At 37.2% G+C, this 22,525-nt stretch overlaps 1 protein-coding gene across 36 annotated transcripts in view; it reads left to right on the top strand.

Moving 5' to 3' along the window:
- Nrxn3 (neurexin 3) overlaps positions 1 to 22,525 on the top strand; it is a 1,525,607-nt gene that overhangs the window by 1,457,416 nt on the left and 45,666 nt on the right. For 20 of the 36 annotated variants that reach the window (XR_004518321.1, XM_033766713.1, XM_033766720.1 and 17 more), the window contains one exon: positions 16,436 to 16,523. Coding sequence is in view for 34 of the 36 variants with exons in the window: in XM_033766713.1 (XP_033622604.1) it covers positions 16,436 to 16,523 (88 nt within the window). In the remaining 2 variants the exon portion in view is untranslated. The remainder of the gene's footprint in view (positions 1 to 16,435; positions 16,524 to 22,525) is intronic. The other 16 variants (XR_004518320.1, XM_033766714.1, XM_033766716.1 and 13 more) reach the window with 1 other exon arrangement.

Raw genomic sequence — 22,525 nt, forward strand, 5'->3', positions numbered from 1 at the left:
CCCTCTCCCCCTCCCTTTCCCTCTCTCTCTCCACCTTTCATTCTTCATTCTAGTACCCAACTTCTTCATACTTATTCTGTGCTCCACCCAAACTAAACTAGTCTGTTAACTTTCATTCCTTCCTTTTTACTTTCCAGTCCATACATTGTCAGTACCAGTCACCCGGACGGTTCCTACTTCTATTTGTCACTATCTTATGATTTTGTCAGAGCCAAAATCATTATCTACATGAATGCCTTTCTGACCATCCCAAAGAATGGGAGTTCTTTTCTCAGTGCAAAGGAATTGGTCCTAGACAAACTGAATGTGCCACACTGGCCTCCTTAGCATCATCTGCTAAACAATCTGCTTTAATCTGTAAAATTATAAAAATACTTTGATATTAGTTGGCAAACAGCCTCCACCTCATGATTCCCAAGCAGCTGTATTTCCAGGCTCCCTGCATCCCTCCTGGCAAGATTCTCAGCTGTTCCTACAGGAAGGTACACTGAGGCTTGCAATAGCTGATAGCTCCAGGAACCAGCTCCAGCTCCGTGGCCACTGTCCACTCTGATTAATCAGTTCTCTTGCTGCACGATAAACCTGACTACTAAATTTTATATCATTCCTGCAGAAATCATTGTTGTAGGTAGTAAAGCACCCACAGAAGAGAGTTAAGGCCATAGGCCATTTCTAGTCTTCCCTTTACCACAGCAAAGAAGAAACATAATTTGACTAAGTACTTGGGGATCCTTAAGCATTTTCCCAATTTAGCTGTAAAAGTTAATTAAATTGAGGATTATGTTTAAAATTCAGTATATATATATATTGCAGAAATCATTGTTGTAGGTAGTAAAGCACCCACAGAAGAGAGTTAAGGCCATAGGCCATTTCTAGTCTTCCCTTTACCACAGCAAAGAAGAAACATAATTTGACTAAGTACTTGGGGATCCTTAAGCATTTTCCCAATTTAGCTGTAAAAGTTAATTAAATTGAGGATTATGTTTAAAATTCAGTATATATATATATATAAAGATTTCCTTTGGATCTATGTGTGTTAAGCAATTGGAAGCATATTAAAATTGTTTTATGTGCAAGTATTTATTACTTTTGCCTCTAAGACATTGCTTATATGGGATATTAATAAACCAGTCTATGTGTTCCTGAGTATTCAGCCCATGAAGGTATTTAAAACTTGGAGTATATTTATTCTGCATTTAAAGGCATTTAGAGACTGGTGTACTCTGTGACTAACACCATTTAAACGTTCTCCCCCTGCATGCATTAATGTGTGTATCCAAGGGAAGAAGAGCAAGGGATGATAAACTATGCTAACTGCAGAGTGCTCAACTAAGATTTATCCCAGAAAGAACAGTCTAGTGCATTAATGTGAATATTTGAAGATAGATGTTTGTCTTAATGGACTCAGAGCCACTTACAAACAGCATAATTGCTGAAGTCATTTTACAGGGCATTTATTTAGACTAATCACAGTCTAACTTTTCCTTCATAAAAAAGTTTCACTTAATGGTAAAGTGAGACAGGACAAGTGTGGTCAAAGAACCCTAGGTTCATCTTGAGGTCCATTTGGCCAAGACCATTTGGCATTATGTGAATAAAACTCTCAGGGCTCTCTCTGTCTCTGTTGTCTCTATCTCTGTCAGTGTCTCTGCGCCTATAGTTCCGCAGATACAGATTTGACTTTCTGGTGCACAGTTGTAGAATTGTGGTATGGGTTGCTTATAGGTTTTTCTGAACAAAGGAGACATTTTCTAAATTGAAAGCTATTATGCTTTTCCAAAGACACCCTTGTTCATTTCTCTAAGTTAGTTTTACTTGACAAATAATAGTTGTATATTTATGTTTTGATAAATGTATAAATTGTGAAATGATCAATTAAGGTAATTAATATAATCGTCTCCTCAAACATGTAGCACTTCTTTGTGATAAGAATATGTAAAATCCATTCTTTTAGCAATTTTAAAATATACAGTACATTATTGTTAAATACAGTCACCATGCTACATTATAAATCACTAGGACCTATTTTTCCTATCTTACTGAATGATTTTACTCTTAGACTAAATCTCCCCTTTCCCAGTGTCCCCACTGCTCTGTTTCTACTTCCATGCCTTTGACTTCTTCCATTCCACATATAAGTGAGCTCCCAGTATTTGTCCTTCTGTGCCTAGCTTATTTCACTTAGCATAACGTTCTGTAGTTCATGTTGTGTCAAATGACAAAATTTCCTGTTTCTTTAACTCTTAATAATTTTCCATGTGTAGATATTAAGCATTGTTTAATTCCATGCCCCATGAGTGGGAAACTCCCACTCTTGACAACCAGTTTATAAAGATATTTCTGATCCTGACACCTCTAAAGGTCAAAATTGATAATAATTCAATAAGCACAGGAAGTAGTTTCCCTCTTCCATTCCTACCATTCCCAAACTTTAACTGTAACTTCATTTCCTTGCACTTAGTATCCATTTAAATTTTTTCTGGGGGCCTGGGCTCTGCTCAGGCACTGTAGCAATCCTGTGGGTGATTTCAAAGCAGTAATAAATAACATTGTAATGTTAACTACACATCATAGAGCAGTAACAACACCCTCTGATATCCCAGTGCACAGAACAATAGCATCAAGTAGGTGTCATTGTCAGATTTACAGAGGTAAAAATTAGGGTGCAAAGTGCTTGCTGTGGCCCTGAGCTCCTAACATAAATAAATGGCAGAGCTCAAGTTTTCTGACTCCACACACAATACTTTTTCTCTTGATAATAATAGTTGCCTCAAGGCAAGGTCCCTCCCCCACAAGTAGCAATCAAGCAGAAGAAAAATGTTATAAATTAGAACATAAGTGCTTTAAGAGAGAGTCCAGGAAAATACTGAGTTGGCATGCTAAAGGAAGCATATTTTTCAGCCTTGGGCTCAGGAAAAAGCTACATGAAAAGTATCTTTGTTGGACCCTAAAGAAGGATGCATAGAATTTTGTAGGTGTAAATGGAATGAAGTTTAAGCAGAGCCAGGCAAGGAGCAGTATAAACTAAAACATAGAGTCAGGAACTTAATATACTTGTTCGGAGAATTCACACTTTTATTGAATAGTGAAAATGTGGAGTATTTATAGGAGCAAGTGGTAGTGGAAGATAATGCTACAAGGTACATTGGAGCCCAGAGGGCGAGGAACTTAAATTTTTTATGAAACAGTTTTAAAGTCTGGGTTATATCTGATAAGCATTGGGATCAATTTGGACGAGAAGAGTGACAAACAAAAGCAATGTTTTTATCCTAGCAATGCTTTTTAGAGTTCACTGATGAGACAGAGGTAAGCGTACACAGGAAGTCTGGTTAGGAAATCACAAAATTCATCCACAGCAGCACAAATTGAAGACTGAGCTTCCTTTGAGAGATGAGAATTGCAGGACTGGGTGGCCAGAGGTATGATGGCGAGCAAGGAGCTTTACAGATGACCTGAGGGTTTGGTTTGTCCCGGACACTAATGACACTGTAGACTGAGGCAGAGAAGGCAACCGTAGGAGATGATCCATCCAGTCTGGGAGATCTTGATGGCAGAGGTTTAAAAGATATCTAATCAAAAATATTTTCCCTTACTCAGAGAAAAATGTTTCTCTCTGCTTACTCAATTCTAAAATGATCCTTTCTATCCAAACTCCTCTTGGCTACAGAATTGGTGTATTGGTGAGCACTGTAATCGCTGTGAGCTTTCCTCATTGGACGGATGTCCAAGTCCCACTACTGAGTATTGTTAAAATATCACCAGGCTGCTGATGTACACAAAAGGCAGAGACTGCTTCCCTGGGGTCTTGTAGCTTCTCTGCTTCCTCTTGCTCTCTACGTATTGCTCTCTCCCTTATACTTGGCTTCATCTTCTCATAATGGACAACTTGACCTTCAGTGCTGAAGAGGGGATGCATTTTCCTACTTGACGCAAGTGTTGGAGTCTGGAGAGTAGAAAACTGCTGGGTTACGCGCATGTTGTATTATATTTGATATTACCAGAGTGAGCTTCTCAGTTTTTTCCCTTGGCTTTTCCCCTCATATTTGACACTTTGCAGGCATCACACTGCTGCTGTAGCTCCAAGTGTTCCATCCAAACCCAAGGAAGAAAGGAAAGCAAGTGGACCAGCCTGGGCTTCTTCTATCAGGACTAGAATAAGCACTTCCACTTCTCTAGCAGGCTTCCTTGTCCATCTCTATGTCCAAATCTATGCCACTTGCTCACTTCTAGTTGCAAAGGAGGCTTAGTTAGCCTGGTGCTATTGCCAGTGCCACAGTATTGACAGTGTCTGTAACACTTCCTTTTCCACTAAACCATCAGCATTGCAAGGACAGGGACCATGCCCATCAGGCCCTACTTTTGGATGCAGTACACCATGCCTTCTCACCTTGCACTTTGGCGGACATATAAAGACCTAGGATGGGAAAAGTCTGAGGCTTCATTGATTGTCTAGCATCCTTAGCACCTTCCTTTGTCTTTTGTTTTTTCTGAGTAGCTTTAAGGTACAAAAATCTTTGAGATATGTTGGAGAACTCTTTTTTCAGCACTTCTTAAAGAAAGAAAGAAAGGAAAGGAAAATGGTATATGCTAGGAGGAAGTCTATTCTTCTGTAAAAATAGAATAAGACCCCAGGTGCATTCTTCAGTAATGAATGCATGAAAAGAAGCTTCTTAAATTATGAATGTGGCTTCTCTTGTTTATTGCTTAGTAATCTTGTTTTATTGATTTCTGTTTATTTCCAGTCACCTAGAATAACAGACTGGGTTGCTTAGAATCTTGATCCCTAAAAGATGGTCATTAAAGCTACTCTGCTGTATCTAGTTGTTTATTTTTTGCTCAAAGTGTCTGAATCAATATATATACAAACAGAACACTTTTGTCTTTGCTATCTAAAAGACTAAGAGAAAAAAAATACAGAAAAGCTAAGTAAAGATACTCAGATTTAAAAGTTCTAGCAAATGACATATTGATTTCTTTCAAATTAAAAATATTCTTCTGAAATGGTTTTAAAAATGACTTTGCAGAGTTGACAGTCAGTGACTTTCAATCCCCTTTTCCCAAGATCAGCTGTCTCTGAGTTCTCAGGGGAAGTTTGCCTTAAAGCCAATGCTAGCAAAGATTTGGGATTCAGATCAGTTCTCAATTTTAGTTTTGCTGTCCACCAAACTACTTCTTTGGATAAGGACATTGCAATTTTTTTCAGAGAAATGTGTTATTCGTACTTGATTTGTTGATAAAACTTTTTATTGTATTCCTATGTGGCATTTTCATCCGTGCATATAACATACTTTGATGATATCCATCTCCCCATTAGTATTTGATTTTAAAGCAGATGCACTGAAATTCTAAATTCTTAAAATTAGAAGGAAACAGGAGTGTGCAAGAGCTATGAAAATAGAATATATAGAATAGTCTTTGCCATGTTATTAAACAGTGGGATGGGCAGATGATGAGGGAGTAGGTGTGGGTATCTGGGTATTTGAAACACATACCAGCCTAGGATGGTAGGAGCTGCTTGTCCCATAAAAACTGTGAGAATAAAACTAGTTAACGTCAGAGTCCTGAGGCTGGAAGTGAAGCACAGGGACCCAGTTTCAGAAACATGAGCTATTTGTCATAACTTGACTTTCTAGAAAACCATGTCACACTTCTTTGTCAGAACTATTCTTAGGGGTAGCTACATAATTTGTGGAAACCACCACAGAAGAAAACGAAGCAGAAAAAAAGTGCCATTAAAAGCACTAAAATATGAAGCTTTTTTCTCCCACATTCTCTTTTTCAACTTGTCACACTGTTTTATTTGCTATTTAATACCATTCTAAGAAAATAAATATTAAATGTTTAAATTATTAGAATGAAAATTACCATTCATTTTTATGTTGTGCAATGCTTGCTTTAAATGCACATTTAGGAGGATTTTAGAATCCTCAAATGTAGAATGTAGCTTCAGTGCAGCTCAGTGTAGAATCACCAACACAGCACAGTTCTGACCCTGTAACTCATATATGCATATACATTTTATTCTTAATGGAAGAGCAGAAGTGTTACTCCCAAACTAACTTCCTGCTTTTTGTTTCACTGTTTGATCTACCCACATTCTAGCGACATTTTAACTTCAGAGCATTGGACTGATTAATAAGATAGAACTGAAAGGGAAAAGGTCTCTGGGTTGCCCGGCCTTTCCCTGTCTTTCCTCGGGGGGGTGTGTGTGTGTGTGTGTGTGTGTGTGTGTGTGTGTGTGTGTGTGTGTGTGTTGTATGTGTACATTAGTGTTGATCAAAGATGAAACAATGTGATGTTTGGCTAATGTAGAGATGGCAGTAAGGAAGTGACTTTTTAGTTTCCTTTTTAGTTCATGTTTCTCAGAGTAACAGTGCTGTCTCTCTCCTTTCTAAGAAACTTCTGCTTCCAAGGGAAAGCATGGTATTTGGGGTTATCAGTGCCCCGACTTTGTAGATAATGCATGATTATCTCTTACACAGGGTATGATATGCAACCACAAGGGAGGAAAATGTAATGAGCTCTAACCCTAACCGTACTTATCTAGAAGACAGTATTAACCTCCTAAGGAGAAATATTGGGGGATGGATCCAAATAAAGGTGCTTTATTCATATTGTCCCATACACGGCAAGTCCAAAGAATTCTGTATTCACAAGTCACAGAGAGCACCTTATCAAGATGGGCTGTCAAGAATTCCATTCCATGTATACACTTTTGCGTGTACAGATGTTCCACTTTCCCTTTGAACCCCACTTTTGAAACACCAGCTCAAGGATAAAACATTAAGAGCAGAGGATTAAAACCACTGTGAGGTCAGTAAAGCCCTGTGTGACTACCCAGGGCTCACTCCTACGGTTACACCTACTGTTTTCAATGCCCAGTTGGACGATGCATGCGTGTTCCTGCACAGGAAATAGAATAGGGAAAATCAATAGCTTTGTTCTCTGTTGGAAATGAGAAATGAGTGCTCTTCTCCCATCCCCATTGGAAGTCTCTGCTGTTCACTTTTGCAAATGGCTTTGAAACAATATCCACAATGAGGTTATCCATTTAACACTAGTTTGCCACCTGGGGATGGGAAAGTGACTTCGAGAAGCTAAGTGGGCTCCTTTGGAGTCCAGAATTCCTCATTGAACAGTACTGGAGATGTTCTTTAACTTCAAATTTACTGTATATACAAATCAAACAGCTTCATTTAACCACCCCATAATCTTTCACTATAGGGGATTGGTATTATCTTCTAGACATAAGTATAAGTTCTCAATCCCAAAGCTGGCCTTCTTCGCATTTTCCTTTTTTTGGAGGATTCACTTCAGATTTTCTACATGACCCTCATCTTTCCTTTATAGTCCTGACAAACTTTCTGGCTTCACGTTATCTGTGACTCCTCAGTAGTTTGTTAAGTCCAATTTCAAATGTATTGAGATTGCTTTAACTACTGGTGTTGCTCTGATACCTACATCTGGCTTTTCTTACATTACATTACAGGACCCATGGGACATATACTTTTCAGTGTGTTAAGAAAAAAAAAGATAACCTGGTATTTTTATCCATATTTCATGTTCATTTCACTGCACTTGCTTGTTCTGGAGACATTTTCCATACTAAGTTCTGGGATGCACTAATATGCATTTCCTTCTTGAGTTTATGTGACACCTTCTTGAGCTCACATCTTTCTTAATTTCTTATTTGTTAGGTATGAATCTCAGTCGTGTCCAGTTTTCTAAGCAGCTGTCGTAGTAAATTCTGCTTTAGACCTGTCAGATGTCCACAGACAGTATATAGTCCCCTCATAGATAAAATAAGCATTTTTGTTTTATAATTTCCCAATAAATTTTCCTCTTTACCCACTTGTCTGGCTCATCTCAGTCTTTAATTCATCATGAGATCAAAGATTAACAAATACTGCTATTTTCTCTGGACTACATGGCTACTTTATATAGTTTTTCAGAAGTGCTAACCAATATCCACACTGCCCCCTTATCCAATACTGGCTTTATTTTGCTCATTCCAGCTGTCAGTTTTGCTCTGATGTTGGTACTACTACATCCTCTTAGGTGTGTCTTCAACCTACAAGAAAGGGTTGTTTCTTCTAGGCCTCTGAGGTTAGGATATCAAGACAGAGTTCCAGGAGAAAGACTATCCTACAAGGAAATATAAATCTGTTTCCCTTATTTATTTGAAAATACCATTCTTCTTCCCTGAACTGCAGAGTAACAAACAGCATGAGGTAATGCGTGATATCAACATCTTTGGCTCAAAACATATTAGTGCTCTGCAAGATGGGAACTTGTTCAGGCTTTTACGATATTTGTTTACTGGTTTCTATACCCCTATTTGTAGGTCACATTAATATCTGACCTTGGTCATTATCCTTCAAAAAATAAGCTTGATTTTGTAATAATATTAGAATAAAGCATGAAAAAGGACGAGGGAAGGAAACAAAAGTAGCTCAGTTCTTCAGAGTTTCAGCATTCCCTTCTAGTCCCTTAGAGCATAGACCTTCACAACTAGAAATGTGGTAAATATTTAAAAGGTTTACTGTGGAAGTACAGCCAAATCTTTGTGATTATTAGTTCTAGCGAGGACTGCACCAATAAGAAAAACAGCCATCAAATGCAGAGCTTTACACGTATATAATCAATAGACTGCCGATCTAGATTCCTAGAGATGGCATGGGCTTGGTGGGTGGTTTTATTTTATTTATTTATTTTTCTGTTGCCTAAATAATATGTAATTTCTCCAGGCCAAGAAATAAATTGAAAGGATTTAGAGGGATTTGCTTATCAGTGGAACACCACGTAGCGTTACATTCCTCCTGCTTTTGGGAAGGTACATTGAAGTTTGGTTAATCTTCTGTGGTTCAATACTCCTCTTCCTTCTGTCAGGCTGCCTTGAACAACAGACAGATTAATCCCCTTTCTAGCCACTCTCTTCTTCTTCCTCCCTCCCCTCTTTTTTGATCCTCCCTTACCTTTTTGAACACAGGGAAGAGAAACCTTAAAAGTGGAAAAAAATAAGGAAAAAAAATGCTGCGACGCATTTATTTGTATCACCCCAAAGACCCCAAAGATAGGAATAAAAGACCCCAATCCTTAGCCCAAAATATGGCTGAGCTTATCTTAGCTTTTCTCTTAATTAAATTGCCAGTCAGCAAAGGGATTTCCTTAAAAGGATAATTTGTTAACAAAAGCGTTTATAAATCATGCCTTTCTTTATGCTGCTTCACTATCTACATTGTGGAAAAGAAAAATGAAATACGCAGACTACTGAAGGTGAGCAGAATTTCTAGGGATGTGAGAGATACTGCTTACTTGGATTCCTATATTATCTATTGTTGAGAGTGACTATTAATAAATAATCTGTATTTAGTGTAACACTCCCCCGTTAATTTTAAGGTATGCCAACAGCTAATGGTTTAAAAACCATTCAGTGATTTTTAATTATTTTCAGTAATTTACGAACTCCACGAAGACAAGTACTGGGCTTGTCCAATATCCAGAACAGCTGCAGTCTTCAGGATTAGCCTTTGCTGTGCCCAGATCTTGCACACTTGAGCACGGCAAGCTAAAATCATTTACATCTCATTTTGTCATAACCTCAGTTGCTCCTATTGAAGATGACTATATACAGCATATTTAATCAAAATAAAATGAGAATGTAGACATCACATTTATACAAACTGACTATGTTCTAAGGTTATTTCTGTATTGAGCTTGACTTGGGTGAAATTACGAGAGTAGAGGAAAGAAGAGAGATAATAGTTTGTAATAAGCTTGCCCAAGCTCTGCACTATTTTATTTCTGACTTAACATAAAAATTATCCAGGTGTGTGTGTGTGTGTGTGTGTGTGTGTGTGTGTGTGTGTTGTATGTGTACATTAGTGTTGATCAAAGATGAAACAATGTGATCACAACAATTTAGTAAAAGAGAAAAGCTTACTGGATAAATTTAAAATGTAAAAGTCAAACTTTCTAAATCTTATTTAGAGTTGTAGTTTTACCTATAGTCACTGGACCCTAGATAATTTAAACACATCTCCAATGTCCTTTATTTAAGTAGAAAATAAATATTCATAGATAAGCTGGAGGGTACTTTACCTTGTCTGAGAAAGTTGCATCCCTGTCTTGAAATGGAACTATATATGGGAAAGACTTAAGCATTGGTAGTTTAATTATTTCTAGCATGGAGCAGTTGCAAAGATGTATGGATGTTTTCTGTAGAACTTCCAAATATTTATGGTCCTTTCTCCTTTTCCTGTTCACTGGAAGAAAGGAGATCATCATTTTTGAGTGTATTATTTATAATTTCATAAAGGCAGGACTTATTTTATCTCACACTTAATCTCCATCAAATAACTGTTTCCAAGGAGCTGGGAAGAGAAGAATGATTCCCACCCTCTGGGTGATTAGCCTCTTACTACATGACATAAAAGACTAAAGGTTAGAATTTGAAGCCACAACAGTACAGGAGGGTACATGGCAAAACTGTTTTGAACAGCTCTGTTAATGGCAGGTGACGTTTCTCTCAACACCAAATAATAGATACTGTTAAAGAACAATGTTGAACTGTCCTTGAGCTGAGATAGGGTAGAACCCAGCAGAATAAATAATTACAGTCAGGTGATTATGGGCAATAATAACTCATTGGAGGAAAATGAGAAATCAGGTTTGTAAAACTGAAGGCAATGGAAAGGAAATACACCTATAAATTTACTTGAATGGACAGTTTTGGGCTTTCTTCACTTCCAGTTTTATTCTAAGGTAATTTCAATAAGCATTGGTAGAAAAAAGAATATAAATGGAATAAAAAGGCTTCCAGGAAAGGAATACAGAGAGCTCCTTCCAGAAAGCTATTTTATTAAAAGTTATTATAACACCTATCTTTAGTTTTATGACACCCAATACAGAACCAAGTAATTTCAACATGTGGATTAAAATATGAAATGCATATTTTAAAACAGAGTAGAATTATTATTTTAATATAGGGCTCAGTTATAATATAAGGGCAAAAGAATACCTTCCTCCTCTTGAGAAAGTGAAGCAAGGTGTTTCATCTTCACAGTGGGAATTGTTGCTGTCATGCTTTCCCATTACACATCCTGAAATCCTGTGTGTCAGATACCAAAAGATCTGAGGATGTGTCAGGGGACACTGAGGAGATGTGGGCAGGGGAAGGAGGAGAGAAGACTGATAGGGCAGGATATCAAATTCATGCTTGTTCACCAAGTTTTCCACAACAAGGAGATAATTCAAATAGCTGTCATTCAAATAGATGTATTCCAGTACATCTCTTCATTCCAGTCACCTTGTATGTGTAGGTGTACGAATAAACCGAGCTGTTTCACATTTGTGACCCTTTGCAAATGGTGTTGATTTCACCTGAAATGCCCTTCTCCTTTTCTAGCCCACAGCCGTGGCTGTCACTGCTTTACCCCTCACCTCTACTGCAGGCTTGTTTTCTATATCCTGTCTGCCTGGGAAGTGGCTCTACTTGCCAGTTATTTGCTATCTTGGCATTTTATGTTTACTCTTGGATAGCATTCAGTTTGCTATGTCAGGGTTGCCTGTTTACTTGGCTATCTCATCAGGCTGAATTCCCAGAGCAGAAGAACTGTCTTATCCATTGCTTTGTTCCTCATAGCTGTTACAGTGTCTCACACATATGTGCTCAAAAATATCTATTCAAGTAATAAATGAATGAACAAATGAATTCACAAAGTACCTTGATGATAGTCATTCACCTTGAATGTTGGACTGAGCCGCCCAAGCACTATAGGAACTCGCTGGTTTCTGAGTGGTCACAGATCTTTCATTCTTCCTTGAATGAGTTGAAGGTAGCAATGGGATCCAGCATATGGAAACCTTAACTTATCAACACCTTTGAGCTTAGCCATTGGGAATTGAGACTGTTAAATGGTCTTTGTGAGAAAAGCATGTGGAAAAGATGACATGGATGGCCCCATGATGGAAACTTCTGCCGTAACTATATGAACAGAAGAGTTTCCTACAGCAACAGTGTTCCAGAAGGAACATGAATAAATGATGGGTGGTTAGAATAGCAGGAGCTGTGATACATGTCAGTACCCTTGGTTCCTGTGTGTATGGAAGAGTTAACATGCGTCCATTGCTTAACACAAAGCCTGAATATGCCAGGTGATAAAGGCTATTAAAAGTCTCATATACCTGCACCTAAGTACACACGTACACATGCTCGTAGTCTGAGCTTGCTGCATTTTAAGGACAAAAGTCCTGAGTTCTGTTTTACTCGTAACAATTCTATTTTTTGTTTTGTTTTATTTTCTTTGTTTGAGACAGGGTCCTGCTCTGCTGTCCAAGCTGGTCCTGAACTCAGTAGTAGCCCAGGCTGGTCTTGAACTGTAGCAATCCTCCTCCCTGAGTCTCCGGAGTGCTGGGACTTCAGGTGTGCGCTGTCATACCTGGCTTACTCATAGCGCTTCTTTTCCGCATATCTGGCTCACATTGGTGAAGCTGCCCCACCAGGCATGGGAACCAATCATCAAAGAAGTGTGCTTTTTATTCTTTCGAGATTAAACATTAGATCCTGCATTTGCCTATATCTGAGGAAAGACACAGGCAAAAGAAACAAAAAACCCTGCTAAAATAAAGCCCTGGGTTTTCTAAGAGTAACTTTGAAACAAATTATCATTACTTTAGTGTATTATCCTAAATTCTTCATCTCATACAAAAGCCTTGGTTTGTAATTTTGGTTTATTAGATATAAGGGACAGAAGTAATTTTTTCTTTTTGAAAAATGCATGTAGTTTTTAAAATCCTGAGTTCAGGGTCCTTTTGCAAATGGAGCCTTAACTGTCTTGGCAGAGCAAGTTCTTCTGGACCTACACATGCATGGCCAGTGTTGAACACCGGGTACTCCAGGAAACCCTTGCTTGCTGTGTCAGGCAGTGAGGGGTGATGATGTTTATAATTGCTTGGGGAGCTTCAGTTGGCAGCAGCTCTAAATGATGATGTTGAAGGTGAAGGATAGAAAAGAAGGGGCTAAATCATCTATGACAGATTGGCTGGGTCCAATGCTATTGGAAGCAGATCATCTACCAATGTACCCCCCTCCTTTTAGCTATTTCTGACTATATTTCTCTTTATCCCTCTTTGTGGCAGGTGCAACCAAAAATGGTGTAGCACCATGACATGCAGGTAATGAATTATCAGCAGTGAGCTGTTCTCATGGGGTGGGGGGGTGAATCCCAAAGGAAGAAGTACATAGGTAAACTCTAAGTTGAATAACTCAGGAGTGACTACCAGGCTTAGAGTATCTGTGATTGATTGACTGGGAGATGGGTTGGTACTGGCAGAACTGAGCTGTGCTGCTCAATGGGGAGAACACCGTGTTTGTATACATTCGTGTAGAGAACTGGCAGAGAACAGTTCTCTCAGAACTGGGACTCGGGAGAGTAGGGATCCAACATGGAAGAGCATTTGTGTGGGGCTTGAAAGCGGGTTGAGAGCCCACTCTTGGAACAGAACTGAAAGTAGAAACAGGAGGGGACAGTGATATTGAGGACAGTGTTATCCAAACCACGGGGAAAGAAACATGTGTGACACGTGTGTGAAACGTGTGATGAGACCAGAGGATGCTGGAGGAAAACAGTATCCTCTTGACCTTGGAGTCTAATGCTTTTCCAAAACAAAACTTGCATCATTTCTTTTGACCCTTAAAAATGAAAATGTCGCTCTTAAACTTGATTTAAAGCTCCACTCACATCACATTAATGTATTTTTTTATTCATTCACTCAATGGACTGCTTAAATAATATTGTCTGGCTTTTAGTGTTTGAGAAAACCTCTCTAATTTTCATCAACTCTCCAGTATTCACTCAATATTAGGAACCAAAGCCCTACCAAGGCCATTCTATAGGGCCTGCTAGTCAAATCACTAACAATTAATCCCCAATCAAACATACTTAATAAGTGTATTCTTGACTTCTTTTTCATTGCCACACCCTGTGAAGTTATTTCAGAATTTGTTTTCCTAGACCCAGGCATGGTGATACACACTTACAATCCTAGCACTTCCGAGGCAGAGGTAAGAGAATGCAGTGAGTTCAAGGCCCGTCTGAACTGCATAGTGAGACTCTATCGTAAAATAATTATTTTTCTAATAATCTTTCCTCTATAAAATTTAAATACTAATGATATGTTGTATAGTTCCTTATACACCTGGTCTTTTGAAGGGTCAGAGGATACTGTAATATCTCAGATGTTCCACAGCTGTCCCAAACCAATTTGTTGCTTTAAGGAAGCTGTTACTCCCATAGAGAGTACAAGATTTATAATTTGCCAGGGAATGTGGCCCTTCCAAAATGGTGCTTGCTTCTCATAGTTGCCTTCTCCATTGTACAATTTCCCATCACTTCTTCTCCCTAAGTAACTGGCACTGGACCTGCTCAGGCTGCCTTTGCACCATAGAGACACCATACAAAGATTTTTGTCACTTTGGTGACATAAAAATGGTACTCCAGAAGACAACTGCCTGTTTCAGCTGCAGAGACTAAAACATCTGAGGTAGTAGTATTTAATTTAATCACTAAGGCGTTTGTTTGAAATTACTCTTTCCATCAACCTTAAGGAAGAGCAAGGTGTGAAGTTACTCCCTGTCAGATGTAGGGTAAAGGTCAGTGATAGGCTGTAAGACACTCTTGTCATTGTCAGTGAAGTGACGATGTTCTTCACTGCTCTAGTAATCCTATTCCTAACCGAGTCTTCTTACAGGAGTGTGCCTTTTTCAGCACATGGGTTGTCACATGTGTTCATTTGCCGAGCTACCGTAACAGTATGCCATAGACTTGGAGAAGTAAACAGCAGAAGTATATTTCCTCACAATTCTGGAGGTGAGGCGTCTGAAATCAAGGTGTCAACAGAGGATGGTTTCTTGTGAGCCCTCTCTCCTGAGCTTATAGAAGTCTATCTTTTTCCCGCATTCTTCCCCTCATTTACATCCTATGCAAGTCTCTGTCCTAATTGCCTCTTTTATATGGACACCAATCATCCTGGATTAGAGTCCTTTCTAATGATTTTTTACCTACTCATCTCTTTAGGGCCCTATCTCATGTTCTGAGGTGCAGGACATTAAGATTTCAACAGAAGACTTTGTGAGAGGGTGTTCACCATTCAGCCTATAGTAATGTAAGACAAGGAATTAGGAGGACTATTGTGGGTCACAATCATAGACATTAACTAGAATATATCTGTTAAATCTGCCTTTTCTTATTAGCTGTATGTTCTTCCACACACAGTTAACCTCTCCGATTTCCATTCTCTTTAAATATTTGATATTCATTCCCATCTCAAAGGGCGCTTTTCAGAATTGTGCGTAATCAACTAACAGTAACTAAAACTATGAGACACTTGTCAAGCATAGTGTCTGATTTATATTCCTTAGAATATAGGGAAGCAATTTATTATCTTTTCCTTTTGAATATGGATCAAGACTTTGGTATACCGTGAATAATAAGATCAGCAAGTAGGGTGATATTATTAACATGAAGAAGGGAAATGAACATTTGTCGAACAGCTCCAATCTCATGTATAGGCCAGATTAATTTTTGCATAAGATCTATAGAACATTCATGCATTCATCATTCACTCAACAGTAGCATTGTGCTTGTAGTATGTACCAGTTTCAGAAAGCAGTCTGCGCGTCTCATACAGTCTGTCCGTTCCCATAGTTTCTATACCTCCCTGGCATTGGGGGGTTTCTGCAGGACTCACAAAGAATGTCTCAAGTTGAACTACTGTTGTTGCAGTTGGAATTTGTTCTATTCCCTTCAGAAACAGCCTGTGTCCAGGGGAGGTCATGTAGTATCACTCTGCTGGTCCACATTACTAATTCAGCTAATTGCAGCAATTACGTGAAGGAATTGCTGCTAGTAAGGGACGCCATTATTCTGCCCCTGAGCAGCTTCCCGCAGCGTTCCTTAATGATACAGCCAATAGATTCCCCAGGCATGAAATCATCCACTTGAGACCACATGCCACATGCACTGAACCCTCTCCAAACCTTCACGCATTTCTATGTTGGCTTAGTTCTTCTATTACCTACCCATTGCAATACCTTTTCTTTTATCCTTCCAATTCTCAACCCTGAAATTAGAACCAGGCTCCACAATATGATTTACAGAAATGGGATAGATTTCAGTTTCCTGAAAGCACTTTGGGTCTCTCTGCTTCACATCCATACAAATTGTATGGACACAGAACCATTCTCAGCTACAAAGCAGTTAAAAACTCTCTACCCTGCATCATGGCCTTCTTTAAGGGGCGGGGGAAACAGCAACAATGATGGGAGGTGGGACACAGTGACATCTCTGATGCCTTTGTGCACTGGTTTCATGATTTTCTCTTTTCTCTCTCTTTTCCCAACCCCACCCCACTGTTGTTCCTTTCACACGAACAGCCAACATCAGATGACCTTGTTTCATCTGCTGAATGTTCAAGTGATGATGAAGACTTCGTTGAATGTGAGCCGAGTCCAGGTAGGTCAGGTCAGTCTTGTTTTGCTTGCTTTCTTTTTTCATTTGCAAAAAGCAATACATACATATATGTGATTATACGTGTGTTTTCTATATGTTGTACTATGTGTTAATGTGTGTATTTCCTATATCTATATATGTATGAGCATACATATATAAATATTATTCATAAGCAAAAGCATCGAATCCCATGGAAGGAGCAGTGAGAACCTGGGAAAATTTAAAGTCTGGACAGCAAAGAAAAATTCATGGTATACAAGCCAACTTTGGACAAGTATGTGCACAGATTGGTCACTGAAATAGCCAAAGTGTAGCAGCCAGTGGAAACTATGAAAGTGACAAGGGGTGAGAAGGTGAAGAAGCCTATATCAGAATAAGTAAAAAAAAAAAAAAAAAAAAAAAAAAAAAAAAAAAAAAAAAAAAAAACCATAAAAAAAAAGAAAAAAAAAAAAAAAAAAAAAAAAAAAAAAAGCATGAAACCAAATTGGCGCCATAAATATTGGTAAATACCACTTAAAACTCAGGAATAACTCTGAACTTGTGTAGCAAAAATAAATAAAAAGTAAGCCAGACAAAATTTTCCATGGGATTTCAACAGCAGTTAACATGGTATTATAGTCATACTAATTTTGTTCATTGATTGTCTAGAAAACTTGTGCAACAATTTAGTAAACTAAACGCAAAATTAGTAGTACACAATGTCACGTCAGCAGCTGTGATGCTTCAAAATGTATCCACTGTGCTGAAGTTGGTCAGACTTTGGCAATTAGAAGCTTCATTGTGTTTCCCATTTGGACTGTGATACATTTTGATGTTTTATGGTCTTTCTTTATAATGAGCTATATATGATATAATGTCCAGCAGGAAACTGCTAGTCCCTGATTATTTCCTATCAACTTTCCCAATTAGCCTGTTTCAAGACTTTCTAAAAGTTAAACGTTCATATGTGTATAATAGAGAACAGATATCATTGAATTTCTGTGTATGTTTAGCCTTCTTAAAAGTCTTAGATGAGTCAGGATCTTATTCCTGCAAAGGCCAAAAGAAATAAGTAAAAATTTCTTTCTCAGGGTTGCTTTAATTATTTTCTTTTTTTTTTTTTAAAGACATGCCATTGAACATTATCTTTTGCTAATTCTAGAGAAATTTAAGCTTCACGGAAAAACAGTACATCAAAAATTAAGACCTTTCATTTATTTCCCAAGGTGATTTATAAGATTTTAAATTTTATTGAAGTCCGATTGCTTAGTTTCTTGGAAGTGGCTTTGAGTACAGGAAGTTCTGTGGGTTTCTGTCCTTAGCATTACACAGAGAGTTACTGATTATATGTTGGCTGTACTGTCCTGGAGTGTGATATGGTCCTTTGGGAGCTCAACCACATGGAAGGCAGGTAGATGTGGCTTTGTTAGAATTTTTCAGGTTATCAGGTCATAATCTTTATGTGCTGACTGAGGTTCACACTCTAAAGAAGAGATATATCCAAACTGTACTAAATCACATTCACTGAGGTTATACTAAAAAATAATTAATCTATTAATTCATTCAACAAATACTTATAAGTACTTGGACAGGATATAATGTACTTCTAAATTTAAGTTCTTCTTATGTTAATAATTTTCACAAATTAACTGTTGGAAAGTAGAACAAAGCTTTTTGGTATATAAATCATTTGCACATCATAATTCTGCTCAAATCTTTCCGAAGAACCAACTCTATGTGTTACGCATATGCTAGATTTGAAGGTCTCGGATATAAATGACGTTATCCTCAAACTACATGTTAAATTACCTAGTTTTTTGACCAATGGTTTAAAATGCTTAGACTTTAATTAGGATTCTTTTTTCCTTGTTCTAGGTTTCTTCCTTTCCTTGCAGTAATATCTGTGGCAAATGGTTATCAAATCTTTAGTTTTTAAGTCTTCTAAAAACTTGAGGCTTAGCTATTCTGAAATATTACCACCATCTTTTCCCAACTATTTCCCTCCACAAACAAATCATCTCCACAACACCTTCCATAATGAGGTAGAAGACTTTCCCAGATCCCAGTTTCCCCAGGCTATGGATACCTATTGCCATGTGATAATGAACTTGCACTGGCCCAAACTTGACTGGCCCAAAATCAAGTTTATTTGCTTTTGAGAGGATGCACAGATGTTTTAGCTGACTCAAATGTAGAGAACTAGAATTCAATGCCAGCATTTCTTGAGTAACTTGGGTAAGAGAGGGTGATATAATTTTTAATATAATCCATTGTGTTCTACAAGGAGAGATAAAGTGGGGGACAAGAGTTACCACCATGATAGATCTAACATAGCTCAAAGAAAGGGTTATTAATCCTCTCTGCCTGGGATAATTCAACTCATTACATTTAAAGAATGAGCATTTATTCTTCCTAAATTTATTTACGTGAAGTGTTACTGGTGAGTAGTTTGGATACACTGGAAAACATGTCAGAGGTGTATTTAATACATGAAGGAGAAAGATATCCTTACTGATGTAGAGAGAGAAAAGGTTTGTCCTGGGGAACAGGTTATCACTGATGAGAGTTTCCTGCTTAGAGCTATCAAGCTCTCTTTTGCACCACATGGGATCCATCATCACAGCCTCACATTTCCCACTGTAGGAAGAATTACACTCAGAAACATTACCAGGTTTATAGGGCTAGGTTTGCATTGCTTAAAGAGAATATGTCCACTGCCTATGTGCAATGGATAGTGGTAATATTTACCTGATTTCCACATACATTGCTGATCTTGCAATTCTACATGAACGTTGAGATTAAAATTCTGGTTTTGAACACCCTAACTCATTGTCTCATTTTCTAAATTGTACTCTTTCGCAGGCCAGAAGCTTGATTCATGCACACTAACTTTGGTTACTACCCAGGCCTTGTTCTATCACTCTTAACTGTTCCCTTGTCTTCTCTCACTTTATAAGCAAGTTTATTATTTCTCTACCTGTTTTATTTATGAGGCCCTTCACCTCTACATGCTATTTCATGATCCATTTGAAGCTCTTACATTTCATAAATTTTATGTTATGTTCAAAAGCTTTCAGTCTCACTTGGGCACCAAGTTTTATTTAAATGAAAAAAAAATTTTCTTTAAATCAAAATGGATTTAGTGCTTCTGGTTTTGAAGCAGATGTAAGCAATTAACTTTCACGTGCAGAACCGCACTTTGGCATTTGGGGGGAGTCACAATGGTTTGCTGTAGTTTAGTCTTAGTATGTTTAAGGACAACCTGTTTTTGGAGTTTGATTGATAGTAGTCTAGAAACCTTGCAAATCTAATAGATGTATATTTTTCTGGAAAATATGTAAATGGTTTAATCTCTTAGACTAATTTCAAGGCACAGAGTAAAAGCTCAGCTGGTTGGTTGACTCCAGTAGTTTGACTTTCAGATATCTCATAATCTTAAACTGAAATTGAACAACTTTTTTCCTACCTCTAATTTCATCTCTGCTTCCTCAGCTAACACAAAATCTTCTGAGTTATTTTAAAAATCTGTGATTTGGTACAAATAACTATTGCCCAAAGAAAACCTACATTTCTTTAACAAAAAAAGAATTGCTTTCTCCCTTTCTCTAGCCCTTCTTTTCATAGAAATTAAACCTGTTTTGTTTTGTTTTGCTTTAGATACTGAGGATTAATTCCATGGCTTTATACTAAGCTACATCCCCAGCCCATTTTCATTTTTTATTTCCACACAGTCTTGCTAAATGCCAAGTCTGGGCTCCAACCTATGACTCTCCTGCCTTAGCCTCACAGAGGGCTTGGCATTACAGGCAATTCTTTTGAATCATAAGTGTGTTTGTGCTTCCTAAATATTGGCTCTAAGATCCAGAATTGAGCTTTTAAATAGTAATAGCATAATAAAGCCATCTGTACCAAATTTTAAATATCCAGAATAAGACCTGAATAAATATTAACTATCTAAACATAAAAGTCAGGACTTTAACCCCTAATTTAAAATGTTGATTGTGTTCCTCACAAAATTCACTATTATATATTTTAGATATTTTTCTTTGCACACACTTTTCTTCCCACTGCACTTCTACTAAGCTATACAGTCAACTCACATTTTCTTGTCCTTTCTTTGTATCCAACAAGAAAATCAGATGAACTGCCAAGGATTCAAATAACCAGTGGCAAATAAATCTCATCATGAGATTATAGAGTTGAAAAGGCAATTAGGGTCATATTAAGTTCATATTTGTGATCTCATATATGGAATGAATTCTGAAACTCAGACACATTATGAAATTCACTTTTCATTTCTGCTCTCACCCTCCCCTCCTGCTATTCCTAATATGTCCACCTTTGCAAACAGAAATAACATCCAAGTAAATATATTCTGAGATTAGTTTTTGTATACATAAATAGAAATTATCAACTAAACTGGATTTTACCCATTTATAGTCTCAAGATTCTAAAAGTCTTGGTGCCAAAGGTGATAGAAAGGATAAGAAACAAAAAGCAAGACCTTTTACACCTGAGAAATGGGCACAGCATGACTTAACAACCATATTACTTCATCTAGTACTTGCCCACTGATAAATTTTTCCGGTTGTCAATTAATAAGCATTTTTCCTTCATTTTTGTTAAATTCCCTTTGGTCAAATCTCAAGGGATAACACTTCCACTAGGGGGCAGACAGTAAAAGGAAGTTAAAATAAAACACATCCATCTGTCATTAGGGCTGTACTGAACGAGATCTATAGTGGTTAAATTGAAGTAGATGTTTAAACTAATGAGAGTAAGAGAAGATCACAAAATGATCACTATTCTTAGAGCATATCTCATATATACTTTTATTCCTCAAATCTACAGTCCTCTCTTAATTTTTATCAATTTGAAATGACTCACTAGGTATGCATGATATAAAAATCTGATGCTGAGTTGTTAAATGTTCACCAAATCATTAGAATTTTTGTTCACTGGCACATAATAGAATGTGGAGTAGAAATGTTAAGGCAATAATTTTCTAATAAAGAATAAAGACAGAAGTCTTACTTACCAAAATAAATACAAGATTTCATCAGGTATAAAACCTTTAACCAGATGTAAACAGCAAAACATTTTAGCAGATATAAAGTTTATTTAATCTAATAAATGTCAAAACATAAATATGCTGGCGATTGGCCTTCAATATAGTTATGAACTTTTTATTTATAGACATACATTTTGTCACATTAATATTTCCTGAAAGTTTGAAGAGTTAGCAATTTAAATGTTTTTATTACAGAGAACTGAATTTTAAAATTTTATTTATTTAATTTTGTATTTTTCTAAAAGGAAACTCGTGATTGGGGAATAGAATCCTGCTTAAATTTCAATTGTCAAATGGCTCTTTGGTAAGCAGTAGAATAATAAATGCTTATCTCAAATGTCATAGGAGTTTTAAATATGTCCAGAATTTCACCTTGAAGAACTCAGGTCCACTTAAAAAAACTTCTAATAAATAAAAAAATGAAAGCAATCTGAGGCAAATATTTTAGCTTTATAAATAGGATTATAAGTAGATGTAAAATTTCTCTAATCATTTTTTATGAACATTAGTCAATTTTGTGCTTAAGTTATAAGTGTCCAATGAACACAAAAACAGGAAATTATTCATATATTTAGATCTATGACTGCTAATTACTATCAATTTTTTAATTTGCTTCACTGCTCTATTAATTAAGAGTATATTTATGATACAATAGTGTTACCAATTTAATGTGTATTTCTGTCTTCATTCATTAACCCACTGAATGAAGGAGTTCTATCCCATTTTAGTAACTGAATTCTACTCCAAGTTAATTTTTGACCCATTGTAGTAAGTATGTGTCTTTTAAAACTGCAATGCTGAAATGCTTCAAAATTAACCTGAGAGTAAATTTGTAAGTACTGTATAGGAAATATTTACTAATTGGTTATTATATTTTAGGCGATGGGCAGCTCAAGGATACTGTATATTAAGCATGTGGCCATAGATTGATGGTACTATAGATTTCAACACAAAAATAACAAAT

The sequence above is a fragment of the Fukomys damarensis genome, unplaced genomic scaffold, assembly GCF_012274545.1.
Source record: "Fukomys damarensis isolate Sample0158 unplaced genomic scaffold, DMR_v1.0_HiC HiC_scaffold_21, whole genome shotgun sequence".
NCBI lineage: Eukaryota > Metazoa > Chordata > Mammalia > Rodentia > Bathyergidae > Fukomys > Fukomys damarensis.